This window comes from Garra rufa, chromosome 15 (assembly GCF_049309525.1).
Source record: "Garra rufa chromosome 15, GarRuf1.0, whole genome shotgun sequence".
NCBI classification, from domain to species: domain Eukaryota; kingdom Metazoa; phylum Chordata; class Actinopteri; order Cypriniformes; family Cyprinidae; genus Garra; species Garra rufa.
The window spans coordinates 14,719,375-14,738,955 of NC_133375.1; the positions used below are offsets into that span (position 1 = coordinate 14,719,375).

Sequence of the window (19,581 nt, forward strand, 5' to 3'; positions counted from 1 at the left end):
ATTGTAAAGGACAGATTGCCAATATTAAACTTAGAAATATGAAGAAAGATTTAGTGTTTCACACTATGTTGTAAACCCCAGTATGTATACAGAGCAAACACATCTTGTTGCATCAGCACGAGGATAACAAAGAAGTTGCGCAATCTGCAGACTCGCTGACAAATATTGACTGCTAACAATCTGGTTTATGGAACAATGAATCAAGGAAAGAAGAAAAACTGAAACTGAACTGATCTGCCGCACAAAACAAAGACAGACATGACTGGTTGTAATGATGTGCAGTATAACATACAACACATATAATACAAAAAAATGTAATATAGTCCTTTCATTCTAGTTTAAAAGAAGTAACATCATTTAAGGACGAAGAAACGGATGGACAGATTGAGTTCAATGAGTGTTACAGAAACAAAGCAAACATGCATTGAAAACACACATACAAAGAATTAATAGCATTTTTCAAAACTCCTCCTCTCTCTCTGCCTTTGTCAACTCTATCCAAGTCATTGGAGGTTTGAAATATATTTAAATAAAATCTGCAGATGCTTTTTTTGTTCCATTACATGGAACGCTCTTTAATCTAGCCGCACTCAAAAAGCTATTCAAACATCTTACATAAATTATGCTCTCAGTATTAAAATCAAAGGCCAACGCCACCAGTCCCAGGGCGATGGGAGAAAACTTTTGATGGACAGAAGGAAAGAAAGGCAAACTTATGATAAGCATATGTCATATATTTTTTGAAGCCTCAGTTAGCCTAGATTCTTTTGCTATCAAACTCAACATCAAAACAATCTGATGATTCCAGGCTAGCCTATACTCTTGAACAGCAATAATTAACGACTCCTTTTTTTCTCTGTTAATGGAAATGTTAGTTATCAGTATTCCTGTTCTGAAAGTGTACTGATCAAAGAGCCAAAAATGTACAGTGCAGTATTCTGGATTCACTAAATGATCTGGTATAATCAAAAATGAGTTGTGATTAAAATTATGCTCAGCTGTTTCGGAAAATCTAAAAAGCTAAAGGGTGTTTTTTTTATTACTTCCTCTTTTTAGTTATATTTGTTTGTAGATTTTCAACAAATAAACATGAGCCACATTATCCTTCTAACAGACTGCAATATGAAGCATTATGAAGTTGAATTATTAAGTCATTGTGAAATCAATTCAGATAAAAGTAATTCGGGCCTATACCAACTAGACTTTTAATAGAAATACAACTAAAACATCTTTCATTCATTCATAATAAATAAAAAGTACTACCCTTATATTAACTTATACTTTGAATGGCTCTTTAGAAACCTGATCATATTCCACCACCGCTCAAAAGTTTGGGATCAGTAAGATTTTTTTTACTTTTAATCAGCAAGGATGCATTAAATTGATCGAAAGAGTCAGAAAAGACATTTATATTGTTACAAAAGATTTATATTTTAAATAAATGCAGTTCTTTTGAACTTTCTATTCGTCTTGCAGAAAACATATAATGTTTTCCACAAAATATTAAGCAGCACAACTATTTTCAACATTGATAGTAATAGGAAATGTATTTTGAGCAGTAAGTCAGCATATTAAAATGATGTCTGAAGATTCATGTGACACTAAAGACGAGTAATGATGCTGAAAAATCTGCTTTGCATCACAGGACTAAATTACATTTTAAAACTTGTTCAAATAGAAAAGAGTTATTTGAGTAAATTGTAATACTATTTGACAATAGTACTGTTTTTATTGTATTTTTTTTTTATTGTATAAAACTATATTTTACAAAAAATATTTAAAAATGAATGGTAGGCCACAGACAAAGCTGAGAAACACTAACTTAATACAACAAACCAGATGAGCTGTTAACTCTGACTGATATGTCACTGTTCCTTTGCATTGTGATGTGATTCAGTAGTTGACTGTCATTGCTTATTTATAAACAAGAATTGGTTTGTCTTTAAAAGTTTAAACTTTTTCTTTCATTCTCTTAATGCTGAGATCTCACAGTCTGTAGCTCAATGTCCAGCTTGTGGTGACCCCCGGAAACTCTTATGATCAGTGTGTGAGAATATTTTGCATTATACTGCTCTTCAGTGCTGTTCAGTGCTTGCAGAAGTTAGAAACAGGCTAGAAGTCTATAAAAGCCTATTGCAAACAACCAAACCAGCCACATACATTTCCATCTCAGTTTATGTTACTGACAGAAAAGGATGATGTTTCTTTAACACAGTATATAACACTAACCTGTTCGCTTTTTTGTAGCAGACCAAACCTCCATTCTGCATTAGCCAACTCTGCGGCCCCAGTAATGAGTTTATTCCTGTCAAAGTCCAGAGATAAATCTAAAATAAAAGAAAATACATTTTTATAGTAAATTATTCTTATCGCTTTAATTTCATCATATCTGATCTTACCCCAGTCATAGATCATGAATTTGTGGGAGCTGGCGTGCTCCACCACGCAGGAGATCTTCTCTCCCGATTTGGGGAAGTATTCCAGGTGGGAGTGGATCTAGTGGTACCGGTCTCCATTAGACAGCTCCTCAGTGGACGTCACATCAGCTGTCACCTCTGTATCATCTCTCATCCACGTCATTTTGATTGGTTTTGGGGTAGAAGTCATAGGCACTGCAGACCAGATCAGCTTTCTCATTCCCTTTTCTGATTCCCTGTCTGACCTGATAATAAAACACACATTAAACAAGAGAACAAGAGGCAATAATTTTTAAAAATACCAATAGTTACAAATTCATCTGTATATTATCTTAAAGCTTCACCCAAAAATGAAAAATGTACTCACCTTCATTCAAGATGTAGATGAATTTGTTTCTTCATCAGAACAGAATTGGAGAAATTTAGCATTACATCACTTTCTCACAAGCGGATCCTCTGCAGTAAATGGGTGCCGTCAGAATGAAAGTTCAAACAGCTAATAAAAACATCACAATAATTCACAGGTTTGATACACACTACTACAAGACACACTGTTGACTGTATGCAAAAAGTCTGGTGTCTTCAAGATAAAATAATTGGACAAAAACTTTATTGTTGTTACTATCACAAGTAGGCTACATCACTATGCTACTAGTCAGCTTCATCTTTGTTAGAGACACAGCTTAACAGCTGACTCTTAAATAGTTATACTATAACTACAAACAGCTAACAGCTAATACAAACAGTTATAATCCATACGTAAATATCCTAAATGAAAATGAAAGAAACAGCAACCATCCAGAGCACTAGATAAGAAAAAAAATACTAAAATGATAAAATTGCTAACAAAAGCTTTCTCCAGGTATAGACCAGTAGACTGTAAAGTGCATTGGTGGCAGTACTTAAACCAGTACTTAAATCTGGTTAGGTTGATGCTTTTGGGAAACGCAGCCGTGTTTGACCAACAAGCAGGCCTAAATCCAGTTCGACAGTGCTATGTAAAACAATGAATGTTGTAAAGGGCAAGCCACGGCCAAAATGTAAGTGACAATGACCTCTGGTGGTTAACTTGTGCAATGTCGGTCTCAAAACTGATGAATACTGACTAATTCGGTGTTGCCAAGTCGAATTCGGCTACTTTAACTCTACGCCAATAACGCCTCTACGCCAATTGTGCGAGTTTTGAGCAGCAATTGTGCGAGTTTTGTTGTGAAAACCTGCCAACTCTGCAGTCCACAGACTCGTAAGTAAAATAAAAGGAGAGATTAAAGTGTCCTTAGTAGATTATATTTAGGCCTATTGAATAATTTTTTTTTCGACAAACGGTTTCACTGTAATGTTCTAATTTTTATTGTTTAATGTAACCCTTAAACATTATGAAATATTTCTGTTAATACGAACAAGGCCTTCAACAACCTCATACTAGAACATGGGGCGGGTTTGTATTCATTATATTTACATCTTATTCCTTTTTAAAACACATAATAAATTTCACAAATGTTTGTGTCCATCAGTTTTCTGTGGAGTTGTAGTTGGACTCTTATGACACTTTATTTACTTATTGTGCTTTAAAAAAGTAATATATTTAAAGTCCATTGCTTAATACTAATTGACTGTTTCTGTCTTTTTGGTTTTTACTCAAACGTGGTTCTTTTTTTATGTTTGAATAGCTAATTAGCTACCTTACGAAAATTAACCATGGTTTTATTACAGTAAAGGTTTAGTATAACCATGTTTTTTGGCGTATTGATTACCTTTTGTAACCACAGTTTTACTACAAATACAGTGGTTAAACTATGGTTAGTGCAGCAAATGTGGTTACCATGGTTTAACTATAGTAACCATGGTTTTTTTGGTTTTATAAAACATGGTTAATTTTCGTAAGGGTGAATCCAGGTAGACTATCCACCTTTTTCTTCAACGCAGAAGGTGAGGCCTCCGCTGGTGCATTATCTGCTATAGGAAAGTAACGAGAAGAATAAGTAAAACTGTTTCCACTTCAAACCAGTGTGTTCATAATTAAGATAATACATTAACATAATATGGTAAGACACACCCAAAACTTTACGGTAGGAAAAAGGTGGATATGAAAGGAATAAAAAAAAAAGTATGAACATTAATATAATGGGTAAGAAACAGTCAAATAATGGGTGACAGCTTACACAGTGACCTCTAGTGGAACATCAGTCTCAAAACGCTGATAAAAATAGATTCATGAGTAAAATAAATGGTGTAGCTACTTAGCTACTTGCCCAGGGGGCATTTAATTAACACGTTTGGCTATTTATATCTAATTGTAAATAAAATTTCTTTATAGGCCTAGAATTGTAGAAGTTTTATGACCAGAGCCTTTGAAAAATCGCTCTGAGTCTGACCATAGAGTGCTCACAACTGCAGTGTCATACAGTCTTCAATCAATGGTTCACTCAAGGGGTAATATGGAGAGATGGTGCAGTCCCAGATGTTACGGCCTACTGCTGTTCAGTCTCGTTCATGGTTTGCATCGGAAGTAAACAAACTGGAAGTCTGTAAAAGCCTGCAGACAGCAGCAAAACAACATTTCTAACATCTCAGCTTATAAAGAAGGGATTTTTTAAATCCCACAATCAGTTCACCAAATCTGTCTTCATTATGTACTGTAAATACCAACCTGTGTGTTTTCTTTTATAGTAAATCAAGCCCCCAGCTGCCATAAAGACCCCCATTGACAGGCCCACAGCCCCAAGAATGATCTTAGACCTTTCAGACTCAGGTAGAGAAGGATCTGTGAAATGAAAGAAAATTCCTTTAATGTGTCCAGTGAGGCAACATACTGAATCTTAAGATCTTACATTCACCTCATAATTTCATTATAGGCCTAACTCTTCTTACCCCAGTGATAGATCATGGGTTTATGGGAGCTGGCGTGCTCCACCACACAGGAGATCTTCTCTCCAGGTTTAGGAAAGTACTCCAGGTGGGAATGGATCTGATAGAACCAGTCTCCATTATTCTGCTCCTCAATGGATGTCACATCAGCTGCCATCACTTTATCATCTCTCATCCACGTCAGTCTAATGGGTTTGGGGTAGAAGTCATAAGCACTGCACACCAGTACAGCTTTCTGATTCACATTGTGCAACCGGATAATGACATCTGGTGGTACTGTAAACGTGAAAAGAGTTAGACCTTCTTTATATCTTCTTTATATCAAACCAAAATACAAAGTTTTGAAACTAATACATTCATATATTCTGTCCTTAATATCAATAAGTATTTAAAGTTAATAAGGAATTGTTTTTCACCTGTCAACCCTGAAATAGGGACAATGTACTGTCCAATTTTTTTGCAACTGTCCAGCACAAATTCTGCTTGTGCAAGTAAAATTTTGTTTTTATTATAGTCCTCTGCCAATTTCTTCCCAAATTCAGTGTAGCCAGTAGCCTTGTCCTCAGTACTGTTGTATCTCAGATATTCAACCATGTTGTAGGTGACTGAGAAGATAAATTCAATGTGTTGTTGAGAGTCAGATACTCGACACTGAATTTGGACATATCCGTAATGTCCATGCACTGAAACAGAAAAAATGCATTAAATACAAAGATTGGCTAATACGAATAATCAAACTGCAGCAGAATTTAATCCCCAATGTTTTAATATTCATATAAAAAAGTATTTAAGTTTTAAGAACTTGAGGAAGAGACAGTAAATCTTTGTTAAATCTGCTATATAGGTCTTTTGAATATTACAGTATTAAGGAAAACGTTTTAATAATTACATCACAATTCAGTTTGACTTTTGTTTAGTTGTCAACACTAGATGATTAGTGACTAATTATTAAATCAAAATTGCTGCATTTTGAGAAAAATCACCTGATCACAAAACATATTTTGTAGGGCAAAAAACATCTTACCGGTTTCAAATACAGCAGACAGAAACACTGCCACAAGATTGTACTGCATTGTTGCATTGCAGTGTGGCCACAGTCACATTACATACCTGGTTATGATAATCACATTTATGATGTCACTACAATACACACCCCTGAGTCTGTTCCTCGGAATCAAACTAGAATATCCAGTTCACTGACCACAGCACCAAACTGAATTATAATGTAGGTGTGATAAAGTAAACATGTTCTGCACTTTGGAATTAATGTGTTTCAAGTTTTAAAATAAACCTTATTAATGATCATTATGTACACTTGTACAGTTATGTACAATTATCTACAGTTTGCACATTAACTAAATGAACATGACTTGTTGATGAGAGAACTGATGAGTTGATTCTCAGTGAAACGGTCAAACTCTTCGCAGCTTCTAAACTTTGTTTAATTGTGTGAGCCATCACTTGCTAAATGATTTAGTTATCAAAATTGGTCAGACATGCATGTATTTTCCATAGCTATCTGACATGGAATGGATGTAATGACTGCTTGCCGTTAAGAGTTGTAAAGAGGCAGGTAATCTTTAGAAACTTTCCAGAATTTTTGAAAACTTTCTAGGATTTTTTTTTTAGAAACGTTTGGGAAAATTGGTACTTTTTCAGAAACTTTTACCAGAGGATTTCCACCACTTTGCAACCCTACTTCCCATTGTAATAAAATAGGATTCACATCATCTTGCCAATCAACCAAGAATCATATATACTGTGTGGAGTTTGTCCGGCATAGTCACTACTACAGCAGTCCTGTGTGAATAGATTTATATTTGAACAGTATATTTATCTGTAGAAATGTGATACATGTAAACCAAAAACTCAGAGTTGGTTGCTGTGAAGCAATAGAAAGACTGTGTCACGTGTGAGAAAGGAGGTTTGGTTCCAAATGCGGGGAAGAGATAGTTTAATAAAATAATAACAAACTAAACAAACAAAACAAAAAGCCAACACGGCAGAACACAAAATAAACTCAAATGAACCAAACAGAGAACAAGGTCTAAGGCCAGGATAAACAGGAACACAGAGCAAACAGACAGTAGACATAAGACAATGCAGACCTGAAGCAGGAGTGAGAAGTGAGAGTTCTTATAGACCAGATAGTGAACAGCTGTGAGTGAAATCAGTGCTAATGACAAGACAGACGTGAACAATCAGGGGAGTGCAGTGCAAGGGGAACAGCGACCTCGAGAGGCTGAGGGAAGACCCACAGCCCCGATCATGACAGTACCCCCTCCCTACGGAACGGCTTCCAGACGTTCCCAAAGTCTGGAGGGAGGAGGAACGGAGGAAGGCAACTCAGGGGGAGGGATGGCGGGCCAGGCCCGTGCAGCGGAGTCCCATGGACCCGCCTCGCCACCCGAGGAACGTGCGCGGTCACCGCCGCGTCAGAAACAGAGAGCGCAGTCGCCTCCGTGTCAGGAACAGAGAGCGCGGTCGTCTCCGCGTCAGGAACAGAGAGCGCGATCGTCTCCGCGTCAGGAACAGAGAGCGCGATCGTCTCCGCGTCAGGAACAGAGAGCGCGATCGTCTCCGCGTCAGGAACAGAGAGCGCGATCATCTCCGCGTCAGGAACAGAGAGCGTGGTCGCTTCCGCGTCAGGAACAGAGACGGCGGTTGCTTCCGCGTCAGGAATAGAGAGTGCAGCCGCCTCTGCGTCAGGAACAGAGAGCGCGATCGTCTCCGCGTCAGGAACAGAGAGCGCGGTCGCCTCCGTGTCAGGAACAGAGAGCGCGGTCGTCTCCGTGTCAGGAACAGAGAGCGCGATCGTCTCCGCGCCAGGAACAGAGAGCGCGATCGTCTCCGCGCCAGGAACAGAGAGCGCGATCGTCTCCGCGTCAGGAACAGAGAGCGCGATCGTCTCCGCGTCAGGAACAGAGAGCGTGGTCGCTTCCGCGTCAGGAACAGAGACGGCGGTTGCTTCCGCATCAGGAATAGAGAGGGCAGCCGCCTCTGCGTCAGGAACAGAGATCGCGGTAGTCTCCGCGTCAGGAACAGCGAGCACAGCCGCCTCCGCGTCAGGAATAGAGAGCGCAGCCGCCTCTGCGTCAGGAACAGAGATCGCGGTGAGGGCTGCGTCAGGAATAACAACAGCGGTCACCTCCGCGTTAGGAACAGCGAGCACAGCCGCCTCTGCGTCAGGAACAGCGAGCACAGCCGCCTCTGCGTCAGGAACAGCGAGCACAGTCGCCTCCGCGTCCGGAACAGTGAGCGCAGCCGCCTCCGAATCAGGAACAGAGCTCGCGGCCGCCTCCGCGTCAGGAACAGAGATAGAGGCCGCCTCCGCGTCAGGAACAGAGATAGAGGCCGCCTCCGCGTCAGGAACAGAGATAGAGGCCGCCTCCGCGTCAGGAACAGAGCTCGCGGCCGCCTCCGCGTCAGGAACAGAGATGGAGGCCGCCTCCGCGTCAGGAACAGAGCTCGCGGCCGCCTCCGCGTCAGGAACAGAGATGGCGGCCGCCTCTGCGTCAGGAACAGAGCTCGCGGCCGCCTCCGCGTCAGGAACAGAGATGGCGGCCGCCTCTGCGTCAGGAACAGAGATGGCGGCCGCCTCCGCGTCAGGAACAGAGATAGAGGCCGCCTCCGCGTCAGGAACAGAGCTCGCGGCCGCCTCCGCGTCAGGAACAGAGATGGCGGCCGCCTCTGCGTCAGGAACAGAGATGGCGGCCGCCTCCGCGTCAGGAACAGAGATAGAGGCCGCCTCCGCGTCAGGAACAGCGAGCACAGCCGCCTCCGCGTCAGGAATAGAGAGCGCAGCCGCCTCTGCGAACAGAGAACAGAGATCGCGGTGAGGGCTGCGTCAGGAATAACAACAGCGGTCGCCTCCGCGTTAGGAACAGCGAGCGCAGCCGCCTCCGCGTCAGGAACAGCGAGCACAGCCGCCTCTGCGTCAGGAACAGCGAGCACAGCCGCCTCTGCGTCAGCAACAGCGAGCACAGCCGCCTCCGCGTCCGGAACAGAGATGGCGGCCGCCTCCGCGTCAGGAACAGAGATAGAGGCCGCCTCCGCGTCAGGAACAGAGATAGAGGCCGCCTCCGCGTCAGGAACAGAGCTCGCGGCCGCCTCCGCGTCAGGAACAGAGATGGCGGCCGCCTCCGCGTCAGGAACAGAGATGGCGGCCGCCTCCGCGTCAGGAACAGAGATGGCGGCCGCCTCCGCGTCAGGAACAGAGATAGAGGCCGCCTCCGCGTCAGGAACAGAGATAGAGGCCGCCTCCGTGTCAGGAACAGAGATAGAGGCCGCCTCCGCGTCAGGAACAGAGATGGAGGCCGCCTCCGCGTCAGGAAGAGAGATGGCGGCCGCCTCCGCGTCAGGAACAGAGATGGCGGCCGCCTCCGCGTCAGGAACAGAGATAGAGGCCGCCTCCGCGTCAGGAACAGAGATAGAGGCCGCCTCCGCGTCAGGAACAGCGAGCACAGCCGCCTCCGCGTCAGGAATAGAGAGCGCAGCCGCCTCTGCGTCAGGAACAGAGATCGCGGTGAGGGCTGCGTCAGGAATAACAGCAGCGGTCGCCTCCGCGTTAGGAACAGCGAGCGCAGCCGCCTCCGCGTCAGGAACAGCGAGCGCAGCCGCCTCTGCGTCAGGAACAGCGAGCACAGCCGCCTCTGCGTCAGGAACAGCGAGCACAGCCGCCTCCGCGTCCGGAACAGAGATGGCGGCCGCCTCCGCGTCAGGAACAGAGATAGAGGCCGCCTCCGTGTCAGGAACAGAGATAGAGGCCGCCTCCGCGTCAGGAACAGAGCTCGCGGCCGCCTCCGCGTCAGGAACAGAGATAGAGGCCGCCTCCGCGTCAGGAACAGAGCTCGCGGCCGCCTCCGCGTCAGGAACAGAGATGGCGGCCGCCTCCGCGTCAGGAACAGAGATGGCGGCCGCCTCCGCGTCAGGAACAGAGATAGAGGCCGCCTCCGCGTCAGGAACAGAGATGGCGGCCGCCTCCGCGTCAGGAACAGAGATAGAGGCCGCCTCCGCGTCAGGAACAGAGATGGCGGCCGCCTCCGCGTCAAGAACAGAGATAGAGGCCACCTCCGTGTCAGGAACAGAGATAGAGGCCGCCTCCGCGTCAGGAACAGAGATGGCGGCCGCCTCCGCGTCAGGAACAGAGATAGAGGCCGCCTCCGCATCAGGAACAGAGATAGAGGCCGCCTCCGCGTCAGGAACAGAGATGGCGGCCGCCTCCGCGTCAGGAACAGAGATGGCGGCCGCCTCCGCGTCAGGAACAGAGATAGAGGCCGCCTCCGCGTCAGGAACAGAGATAGAGGCCGCCTCCGCGTCAGGAACAGAGATAGAGGCCGCCTCCGCGTCAGGAACAGAGAGCGCAGCCGCCTCCGCGTCAGGAACAGCAAGCACAGCCGCCTCCGCGTCAGGAATAGAGAGTGCAGCCGCCTCTGCGTCAGGAACAGAGATAGAGGCCGCCTCCGCGTCAGGAACAGAGATGGCGGCCGCCTCCGCGTCAGGAACAGAGATAGAGGCCGCCTCCGCGTCAGGAACAGAGAGCGCAGCCGCCTCCGCGTCAGGAACAGCAAGCACAGCCGCCTCCGCATCAGGAATAGAGAGCGCAGCCGCCTCTGCGTCAGGAACAGAGATAGAGGCCGCCTCCGCGTCAGGAACAGAGAGCGCAGCCGCCTCTGCGTCAGGAACAGAGATAGAGGCCGCCTCCGCGTCAGGAACAGAGAGCGCAGCCGCCTCCGCGTCAGGAACAGCAAGCACAGCCGCCTCCGCATCAGGAATAGAGAGCGCAGCCGCCTCCGCGTCAGGAACAGAGATAGAGGCCGCCTCCGCGTCAGGAACAGAGATAGAGGCCGCCTCCGCGTCAGGAACAGAGATGGCGGCCGCCTCCGCGTCAGGAACAGAGATAGAGGCCGCCTCCGCGTCAGGAACAGAGATGGCGGCCGCCTCCGCGTCAGGAACAGAGATAGAGGCCGCCTCCGCGTCAGGAACAGAGATGGAGGCCGCCTCCGCGTCAGGAACAGAGATGGAGGCCGCCTCCGCGTCAGGAACAGAGATGGCGGCCGCCTCCGCGTCAGGAACAGAGATGGCGGCCGCCTCCGCGTCAGGAACAGAGATAGAGGCCGCCTCCGCGTCAGGAACCGAGATAGAGGCCGCCTCCGCGTCAGGAACAGAGATGGCGGCCGCCTTCGCGTCAGGAACAGAGATAGAGGCCGCCTCCGCGTCAGGAACAGAGCTCGCGGCCGCCTCCGCGTCAGGAACAGAGATGGCGGCCGCCTCCGCGTCAGGAACAGAGATGGCGGCCGCCTCCGCGTCAGGAACAGAGATAGAGGCCGCCTCCGCGTCAGGAACAGAGATGGCGGCCGCCTCCGCGTCAGGAACAGAGATAGAGGCCGCCTCCGCGTCAGGAACAGAGATGGCGGCCGCCTCCGCGTCAAGAACAGAGATAGAGGCCACCTCCGCGTCAGGAACAGAGATAGAGGCCGCCTCCGCGTCAGGAACAGAGATGGCGGCCGCCTCCGCGTCAGGAACAGAGATAGAGGCCGCCTCCGCGTCAGGAACAGAGATGGAGGCCGCCTCCGCGTCAGGAACAGAGATAGAGGCCGCCTCCGCGTCAGGAAAAGAGATAGAGGCCGCCTCCGCGTCAGGAACAGAGATGGCGGCCGCCTCCGCGTCAGGAACAGAGATAGAGGCCGCCTCCGCATCAGGAACAGAGATAGAGGCCGCCTCCGCGTCAGGAACAGAGATGGCGGCCGCCTCCGCGTCAGGAACAGAGATGGCGGCCGCCTCCGCGTCAGGAACAGAGATAGAGGCCGCCTCCGCGTCAGGAACAGAGATAGAGGCCGCCTCCGCGTCAGGAACAGAGATAGAGGCCGCCTCCGCGTCAGGAACAGAGAGCGCAGCCGCCTCCGCGTCAGGAACAGCAAGCACAGCCGCCTCCGCGTCAGGAATAGAGAGTGCAGCCGCCTCTGCGTCAGGAACAGAGATAGAGGCCGCCTCCGCGTCAGGAACAGCAAGCACAGCCGCCTCCGCGTCAGGAATAGAGAGTGCAGCCGCCTCTGCGTCAGGAACAGAGATAGAGGCCGCCTCCGCGTCAGGAACAGAGATGGCGGCCGCCTCCGCGTCAGGAACAGAGATAGAGGCCGCCTCCGCGTCAGGAACAGAGAGCGCAGCCGCCTCCGCGTCAGGAACAGCAAGCACAGCCGCCTCCGCATCAGGAATAGAGAGCGCAGCCGCCTCTGCGTCAGGAATAGAGATAGCGGACACCGCCGCGTCAGGCACGGAGATAGCGGACACCGCCACGTCAGGCACGGAGATAGCGGCCACCGCCGCGTCAGGAACGGAGATAACGGTCACGGCCGCGTCAGGAACATCACAAGTGGTCGCCGCCACATCAGGAACAGATTGAGCGGACGCCCTCTGTCGAAAAAACGCCTCCGCCCTCGCCCTATAGTAGGGGCGCTTCCGCGCCGCCTCAGCATTAAGGGCATCCATCACCGCCAAACAGGCGTAGATGGTCTCAAAGCGAGCGGCCGACGCCGCCTCCGCCTCCTCAGAAAAAAAATTGCTCCCCGCTGGACCCATCTGAGAGGTCTGCATTCTGTCACGTGTGAGAAAGGAGGTCTGGGTCCAAATGCAGGGAAGAGATAGTTTAATAAAATAATAACAAACTAAACAAACAAAACAAAAAGCCAACACGGCAGAACACAAAATAAACTCAAATGAACCAAACAGAGAACAAGGTCTAAGGCCAGGATAAACAGGAACACAGAGCAAACAGACAGTAGACATAAGACAATGCAGACCTGAAGCAGGAGTGAGAAGTGAGAGTTCTTATAGACCAGATAGTGAACAGCTGTGAGTGAAATCAGTGCTAATGACAAGACAGACGTGAACAATCAGGGGAGTGCAGTGCAAGGGGAACAGCGACCTCGAGAGGCTGAGGGAAGACCCACAGCCCCGATCATGACAGACTGTAAGAATGCATGCTGGTGTTAGGGGAAGACAATGGAGTGTGTAAAAATAAATAAGCAATGGTGATTTTTTTCTTTTAGTGTACAGTAATGACTTCTCATACTATTTTCACCAAATCTTTACTGCTGAAATCAGTGTCCAAAATGCTCAGTGTGATACAAAGACAAAGCTGTTATACTTGTATAGTATAGAAAGCAGTCTGAAAAAAGTAGAATACATGCATATAACAAATATGACATGAAACTGCATTTAAAGGAGAAGTTCACTTCCAGAACAAAAATTTACAGATAATTTACTCACCCCCTTTTTATCCAAAATGTTCATGTCTTTCTTTCTTGTGTCGTAAAGAAATTGTTTTTCCATATAGTGGACTTCTGTGGTGCCCCTGAGTTTGAACTTCCAAAATGCAGTTTAAATGCAGCTTCAAAGGGCTTTAAATGATCCCAGACGATGGAAACTACGCTTATCTAGCAAAACAATCTGTTATTTTCCAAAAAAAAAAAAAGTCAATTTATATACTTCTTAACCTTAAATGCTCATCTTGTCTAGCTTTGCTTCAACCCTGTGTATTCCGGTTCATGACAGCTAGAGTAGGTTGAAAAACTCCCATCTCATTTTCTTCTCAACTTCAAAATCGTTTTTTTTTTTTTTTGTAAAGGGCGTTTGATCTTCTTTGCATTTTCACTTTCTAAACACTAGGTCAGTACTTCAGCAGCAATGTAAGATGATTTTGAAGATTTTGGAGATTTTTTTGACATACCCTAACTGTCTTGAATCGGACTACACAGAGTTAAGGGTTAAAAAGTATATAAATTGTAATTTTTTTAGAAAATAACCAATCGCTTTGCTAGATAAGACCTTTTTTTCTCGGCTGGGGTCATTTGAAGCTGCATTTAAACTGCAATTTAGAAGTTCAAAATCGAGGGCACCATTATGGTCCACTATATGGAGAGAAATCCTGAAATGTTTTTCTCAAAAAAACAAAAAACAAAAAACATAATTTCCTTACAACTGAAGAAAGACATGAATTTCTTGGATGGGGGTTGAGTAAATTATCTGTAAATTTTTGTTCTAGAATTGAACTTCTCTTTTAAGTTTGAATAAAATAAATATTTCCTATAAGTCACTGACACAATAGGGTTTGAAACATGAATTCATGCAAACAGTTGTGACAATTAAGCTTACAGTTTAGAGAAAGACTGTTTTAAAAAAAATTCCATAGCAATTGAGAAAAACTGTAATATTTACATCTAATTCATTTAAAAAACACATAACGGATTTCAATGTGTGCAACACTGTGTGTATGTGTGTACTGGTATTCACCAAATGTCCCCAAATATATAGTAATAACATTAAATTTTGACCTTGTGGGGACATTTTTAGGTCCCAATGAGGAAAAACCTGTGTAAATCTAAAAATGCAGAAAGTGTTGTGTGAGGGGTAGGGTTAGGGTAAGGGGATATAAAATACAGTTTGTACAGTATAAAACAATTATGCCAATGGTTAGGAAATACTGGTGTGTGTGTGTGTGTGTGTGTGTGTGTGTGTGTGTGTGTGTGTGTGTGTGTGTGTGTGTGTGTGTGTGTGTGTGTGTGTGTGTGTGTGTGTGTGTGTGTGTGTGTGTGTGTGCAGATGTGGAGATAAAGGTGCCCAGCACTGATCCATCAGAATTCTGTGGAGCTGGTCTGGCTCTTGGGCTGCTGCTTGGCCACTGGACCAGTTTTTATTGGCAAAGAGAAAAAATTGATATACTATACTGAGATGGTAACAGTGCCACTGTTGTTAGTGTTGCAATGATGACGTGCAAATTTGCATTGCAAAATATGTCAAAAGAAAAAGTTTTTCCAACTGTTTCAATGCATAATCTAGATCGTATAAGAAAAAAATATGATATCACTGCTCATTTTTCAGCATAGTTGATCATTGTCTCTGCTTTGCAAATGATTGCTATAAAAGTTTATTGATTAATGCTCTTTATGTGATGTTATTTTCCTTTGGTGTGAATGTATTGATTTTTTGTGAATGTATCAGTTTTTACTCAAAGTGACTTTATAGTGAAGCCATGACAATAATCCCTCCAATTTAAGTACGTACATATATTTCAGGATGTGGTGCATCTCTGGGAACAATAACTTTGGATCTGAAATAAACTGATTCAGAATTATAGCTTTCGGAAAAAAAGTGGTCTAGTGGCACAACTTGCCCCCGGTGCGGGGTAAGTTGTGCCTTTGGGGAGGATATATCGGGGTAAATTGTGCCAGTGATTATTAAAGTAAAAAAGAACATTTTAATGTCATGAACTGTAATGCAATATAAGATCAAGAGAAATTCAATACAAAATTACTAATTTAAGGTTTATTTGGATATCGTTACCCTATTAAACTATTGGCATGTCATATTTTCTTTCTTTTTGGAAAACACAAAAAAACTCAAATATACAATATATGATATTTGCGAATCATTAGAATGCTCTCTGTCAACAAAACGCTGTCTGTCAATTACGTAACATATAAGAATAAAGTGACTTTTCTGAACATCCCATTGTGACCTAGGCCACTTAAAAAACTGAATAAAACTTCTCTTTACCAACAGTGCAAACTCAAAACTTAAAATGTTTTGTGTTAGCTAAACTAAAAAACCTCAGGTAAATCAAACACTGATGAGGCACGCTCATCTTCTCACACAGATTATCCCCTGTGGGTATGTGGGTCTAGATCAGGGCTGCCCAACCCTGTTCCTGGAGATCTACCATCCTACAAAGTTCAGCTCCAAACCTAATCAAACACCCCTGAACCAGCTAATTAACCTCTAAGGTAGCATGTGATAATTACAGACAGCTGTGTTGGAGCAGGACTGGAACTAAAGTCTGCAGGTAGGTAGATCTCCAGGAACAGGGTTGGGCATCCCTGGGGGGTGTTCCATAAAACAGGTTTACCAAATAAGTCAGGCTTATTTCAGTTAGTCTGACTTATTTTGAGCCAAATCAAGTGACAATAAGTCAGACTAACTAAAATAAGCCTGGCTTATTTGGCAAATTTGTTTTATGGAACACCCCTCTGGTCTAGATACAGACTACTACTTAACATCCCACCGGCACAACTTAATGAATGATGCATTTGAATGAATGATGCATTTGTATAGCGCTTTCATGTGTATTTCCGTACACCCAAAGCGCTTTACAATCATATGGGGGATCTCTCCTCAACCACCACCAGTGTGCAGCATCCACTTGGATGATGCGTCGGCAGCCACAGTACAACGGCGCCGGTGCGCTCACCACACACCAGCTACAGGTGGAGAGGAGAGAGTAATATAGCCAATTTTAATGGAAGGGGATTATTAGGAGGCCATGATTGACTAGGGCCAGTGGAGGGAATTTGGCCAGGACACCGGGGTTACACCCCTACTCTTTACGAGAAGTGCCATGGGATTTTTTGTGACCACAGAGAGTCAGGACCTCGGTTTAACGTCTCATCCGAAGGACGGTGCTTTTTACAGTATAGTGTCCCCATCACTATACTGGGGCATTAGGACCCACATAGACCACAGGGTGAGCACCCCCTGCTGGCCTCACTAACACCTCTTCCAACAGCAACCTAGTTTTCCCAGGAGGTCTCCCATCCAGGTACTGACCAGGCTCAGCCCTGCTTAGCTTCAATGAGCAACCGATCTTGGGCTGCAGGGTGATATGGCTGTGGCTAAACTTAACCCCGTCCCTTTGGCACAAATCACCCCAGCCTGACAATTTTGAAAGACTAGCATGAACCAGCAGTTTAGAGCTAACATTATGCTAACTGTATAGACTTACTGTGTAGCCTACTAAAGCACTAAAACATGTGTGAAATATTTTCGAACTTGTTTATATTTGTTCAGATGCAACAAACAAAAAACCGTATCACATAAATGTTACTTTGCAAGGCAAAAAACTGTTTTTTGAGCTAAAATGTGCTTATCTCTCATGCCATGTGTCTCTTTTTGGGGGGATAGGTAAATTGGATGGCTCTTCAAAAGTATGTGGTCACATGACCAATTTCTTCTATGGTTTTCTAGAAACATGGGGTGGAATTACTTCCCCCCCTGGCACAAATCACCCCACTCTCCCTTAACCTGTTACTGATACCGGTTATCCTCATATTTGATTGTAAGGGACAGGTTCGAATGTAGGGCTTAACATTTTTATAAGGAAATCATAATACATAAGCACGTAAAGACAAGCGGTTATCGTCAATCTGCAGAGATCTTTACTGCCCTCCAAAGGCAAAGTGCAGTAACTACGCCAACAATGAAACTGAGAAAAATGCCTTTAAAGTTTTTACTCCAGCTAGTCAAACATGTTGACACTCTCGTTTCTCTGAAACGTGACAAAATTGAACCAGGAGACTTTGCCACAAGACAAAACAGTTGTCACAAAGTCCATTTTAAGCCTTAACTCAATTTTGACCAAATGTGTAGATACTGTGTTTTGCTTTTGGAGGGCAGTTTAGTGAAGTAGCAACCATTCAAATACAGTTTAAAAGTTGTAAAAAGTTGAAGTACTAGCAAGAAGCTCTGCTCCAGTTCAGCAACTGTAAGTTAAATAAACAGGAATGCTAATAGATAGTTTACTTCAGTTGCAGACCTATATGTGTAACTACAGCCTTCAATCCAGTTCTACTGTTGTATAGACACAAACCCAAGACTGAGTCATAATAACACACGCTCAAAATTAAGGTGACAGTGACCTCTAGAGGTTAAGTTGTTAAATTTTGAAATATCAGTCTCAATTATGATAGAAAAAGATATTAAAATACATTGTGATTAAAAACAACAACCAGCCAACCAAACAAACAGAACCCTAATGTGCCATTTCAGATGCACTCTTAAAAAAAGTCCCTACAGTACACTCTCAGTAAAAAAGGTTTAAAAGCTGTCACTGGGGCAGTACCTTTGTAAATAGTCCATATTGGTACCTATGTACATATTAGTACCTAAAAGGTACAAAAGTGTACCTTTTGAAAAGGCACCGCCCCGGTGACAGCTTTCACGTACAGGATATTGTGTGTAGGCTTGTCACAATCTGCTAGAATCATATCAAACTAGAATATCTAGTTCATGGCTGACCACAGCACCACACTGAATTATACGTAATGTATGTCATAGGATCCATCCGTCTGTGAGAAAAAACATGTTTGAAACATTTTGCGGAATAATATTTTTCATTTCCTTTTTCCTATATACTGAGGGGCAAAGTGAGTATACAAACCTTTGTGACAAACCTTTTCTGCTAGTTTTGAATAAATGTTTTAATTAGTGTTTTAAAATGTAACCTTTTATGACTTTTTTTTAAATCTTCTAATCTTTTTTAAATTATTTGTAACAGATCTTCTAAATTCTGAAATCTATCATGAATTTGGCATGATTGAATCATGCACTGGATCAGCTGGTAGTAATGAAATGCTCTTCACTTATGAAGATGAAGTGGCTGCATACTTTGACCTAGAAGAGAAGAAAATTGTGATACAACCTAGTGTTTTTCTGTTTGTTCCTGAGTCTGTTGTGTTGGTATTTTCCACCGATGAAGACCCTTCCGCTGGATTCACGCCTTTGTGCAAAGATACATATTTCAGGACACTCTCCTTTAATGTATCCGAACCTCTTGGTAAGGCATTTAAACATTGCCATAAATTTAAACATTTAAAAATTCAAATGTAATTAGAAAAATCTAAAATACAAAATACAAAATACAGCAAAATACAGAGGATGATGTTTTCATGTGGTTATTTTAAAACTTTAAATGCATTGATAAAATGTAAATGTCTTTCAGAACCCCCTTGGGCTTCACTTTACCCCAGGAACGATGTGAAATTAAATGTCAGAAACACCCTGATATGTCTGATTTCTGGATTCTTCCCTCCACCTGTCAGAGTCTCGTGGACCAAGAACAATGTGAATGTGACAGACTTATCAACTCTCAGCAGATACTACCCCAACAAAGACGGGACACTCAATGCATTTTCTCGACTGAGCTTCATTCCAGAAGAAGGAGACGTTTACAGCTGTTCTGTGGAGCACAAAGCCCTTCAGCAACCTCAAACCAGAACATGGGGTGGGTTTGTATTTATTATCCACATTTAATCCCCTTTAAAAACACATGATGAATTTGATAAATATTGTGTCTGTGTGTGCAGATGTGCAGAAAAATGAGCCCAGCATTGGTCCATCAGTGTTTTGTGGAGTTGGCCTGGCTTTTGGGCTACTGGGTCTCGCCACTGGAGTCTTTTTCATTGCCAAAGAAAAAAAATGGATATAATCTTACTGACACACTAACAATGCAATATTTGTTGTTAGT

General features: G+C 44.5%; 2 protein-coding genes across 2 annotated transcripts; one reads left to right on the plus strand and one right to left on the minus strand.

Moving 5' to 3' along the window:
• Positions 1-4,888: 4,888 nt before the first annotated feature.
• On the minus strand, positions 4,889-6,358 carry LOC141287616 (rano class II histocompatibility antigen, A beta chain-like). Its single transcript, XM_073819772.1, has 5 exons — positions 6,310-6,358; positions 5,702-5,968; positions 5,289-5,561; positions 5,068-5,181; positions 4,889-4,953 (listed from the first exon to the last, which is right to left on the minus strand). The coding sequence occupies exons 1-5, from the start codon at positions 6,356-6,358 to the stop codon at positions 4,889-4,891; spliced, it is 768 nt and encodes a 255-aa protein (XP_073675873.1).
• A 12,059-nt stretch (positions 6,359-18,417) lies between these two features.
• LOC141286538 (H-2 class II histocompatibility antigen, A-U alpha chain) lies at positions 18,418-19,542 on the plus strand. Its single transcript, XM_073818590.1, has 4 exons — positions 18,418-18,484; positions 18,634-18,891; positions 19,057-19,338; positions 19,421-19,542. The coding sequence occupies exons 1-4, from the start codon at positions 18,418-18,420 to the stop codon at positions 19,540-19,542; spliced, it is 729 nt and encodes a 242-aa protein (XP_073674691.1).
• The last annotated feature ends 39 nt before the right edge of the window (positions 19,543-19,581 follow it).

What these genes read in the sequence shown, in the direction of transcription:
- LOC141287616 (XM_073819772.1), bottom strand. Translation starts at nt 6,358, where the DNA reads ATGCAGTACAATCTTGTGGCAGTGTTTCTGTCTGCTGTATTTGAAACC. An exon ending in GTCTGCTGTATTTGAAACCG is followed by an intron (nt 5,969 to 6,309) that starts GTAAGATGTTTT and finishes TTTCTGTTTCAG; the next exon opens with TGCATGGACATTACGGATAT. An exon ending in CCCTATTTCAGGGTTGACAG is followed by an intron (nt 5,562 to 5,701) that starts GTGAAAAACAAT and finishes TCACGTTTACAG; the next exon opens with TACCACCAGATGTCATTATC.
- LOC141286538 (XM_073818590.1), top strand. Translation starts at nt 18,418, where the DNA reads ATGTTTGAAACATTTTGCGGAATAATATTTTTCATTTCCTTTTTCCTA. An exon ending in ATATACTGAGGGGCAAAGTG is followed by an intron (nt 18,485 to 18,633) that starts AGTATACAAACC and finishes ATTCTGAAATCT; the next exon opens with ATCATGAATTTGGCATGATT. An exon ending in ACCTCAAACCAGAACATGGG is followed by an intron (nt 19,339 to 19,420) that starts GTGGGTTTGTAT and finishes CTGTGTGTGCAG; the next exon opens with ATGTGCAGAAAAATGAGCCC.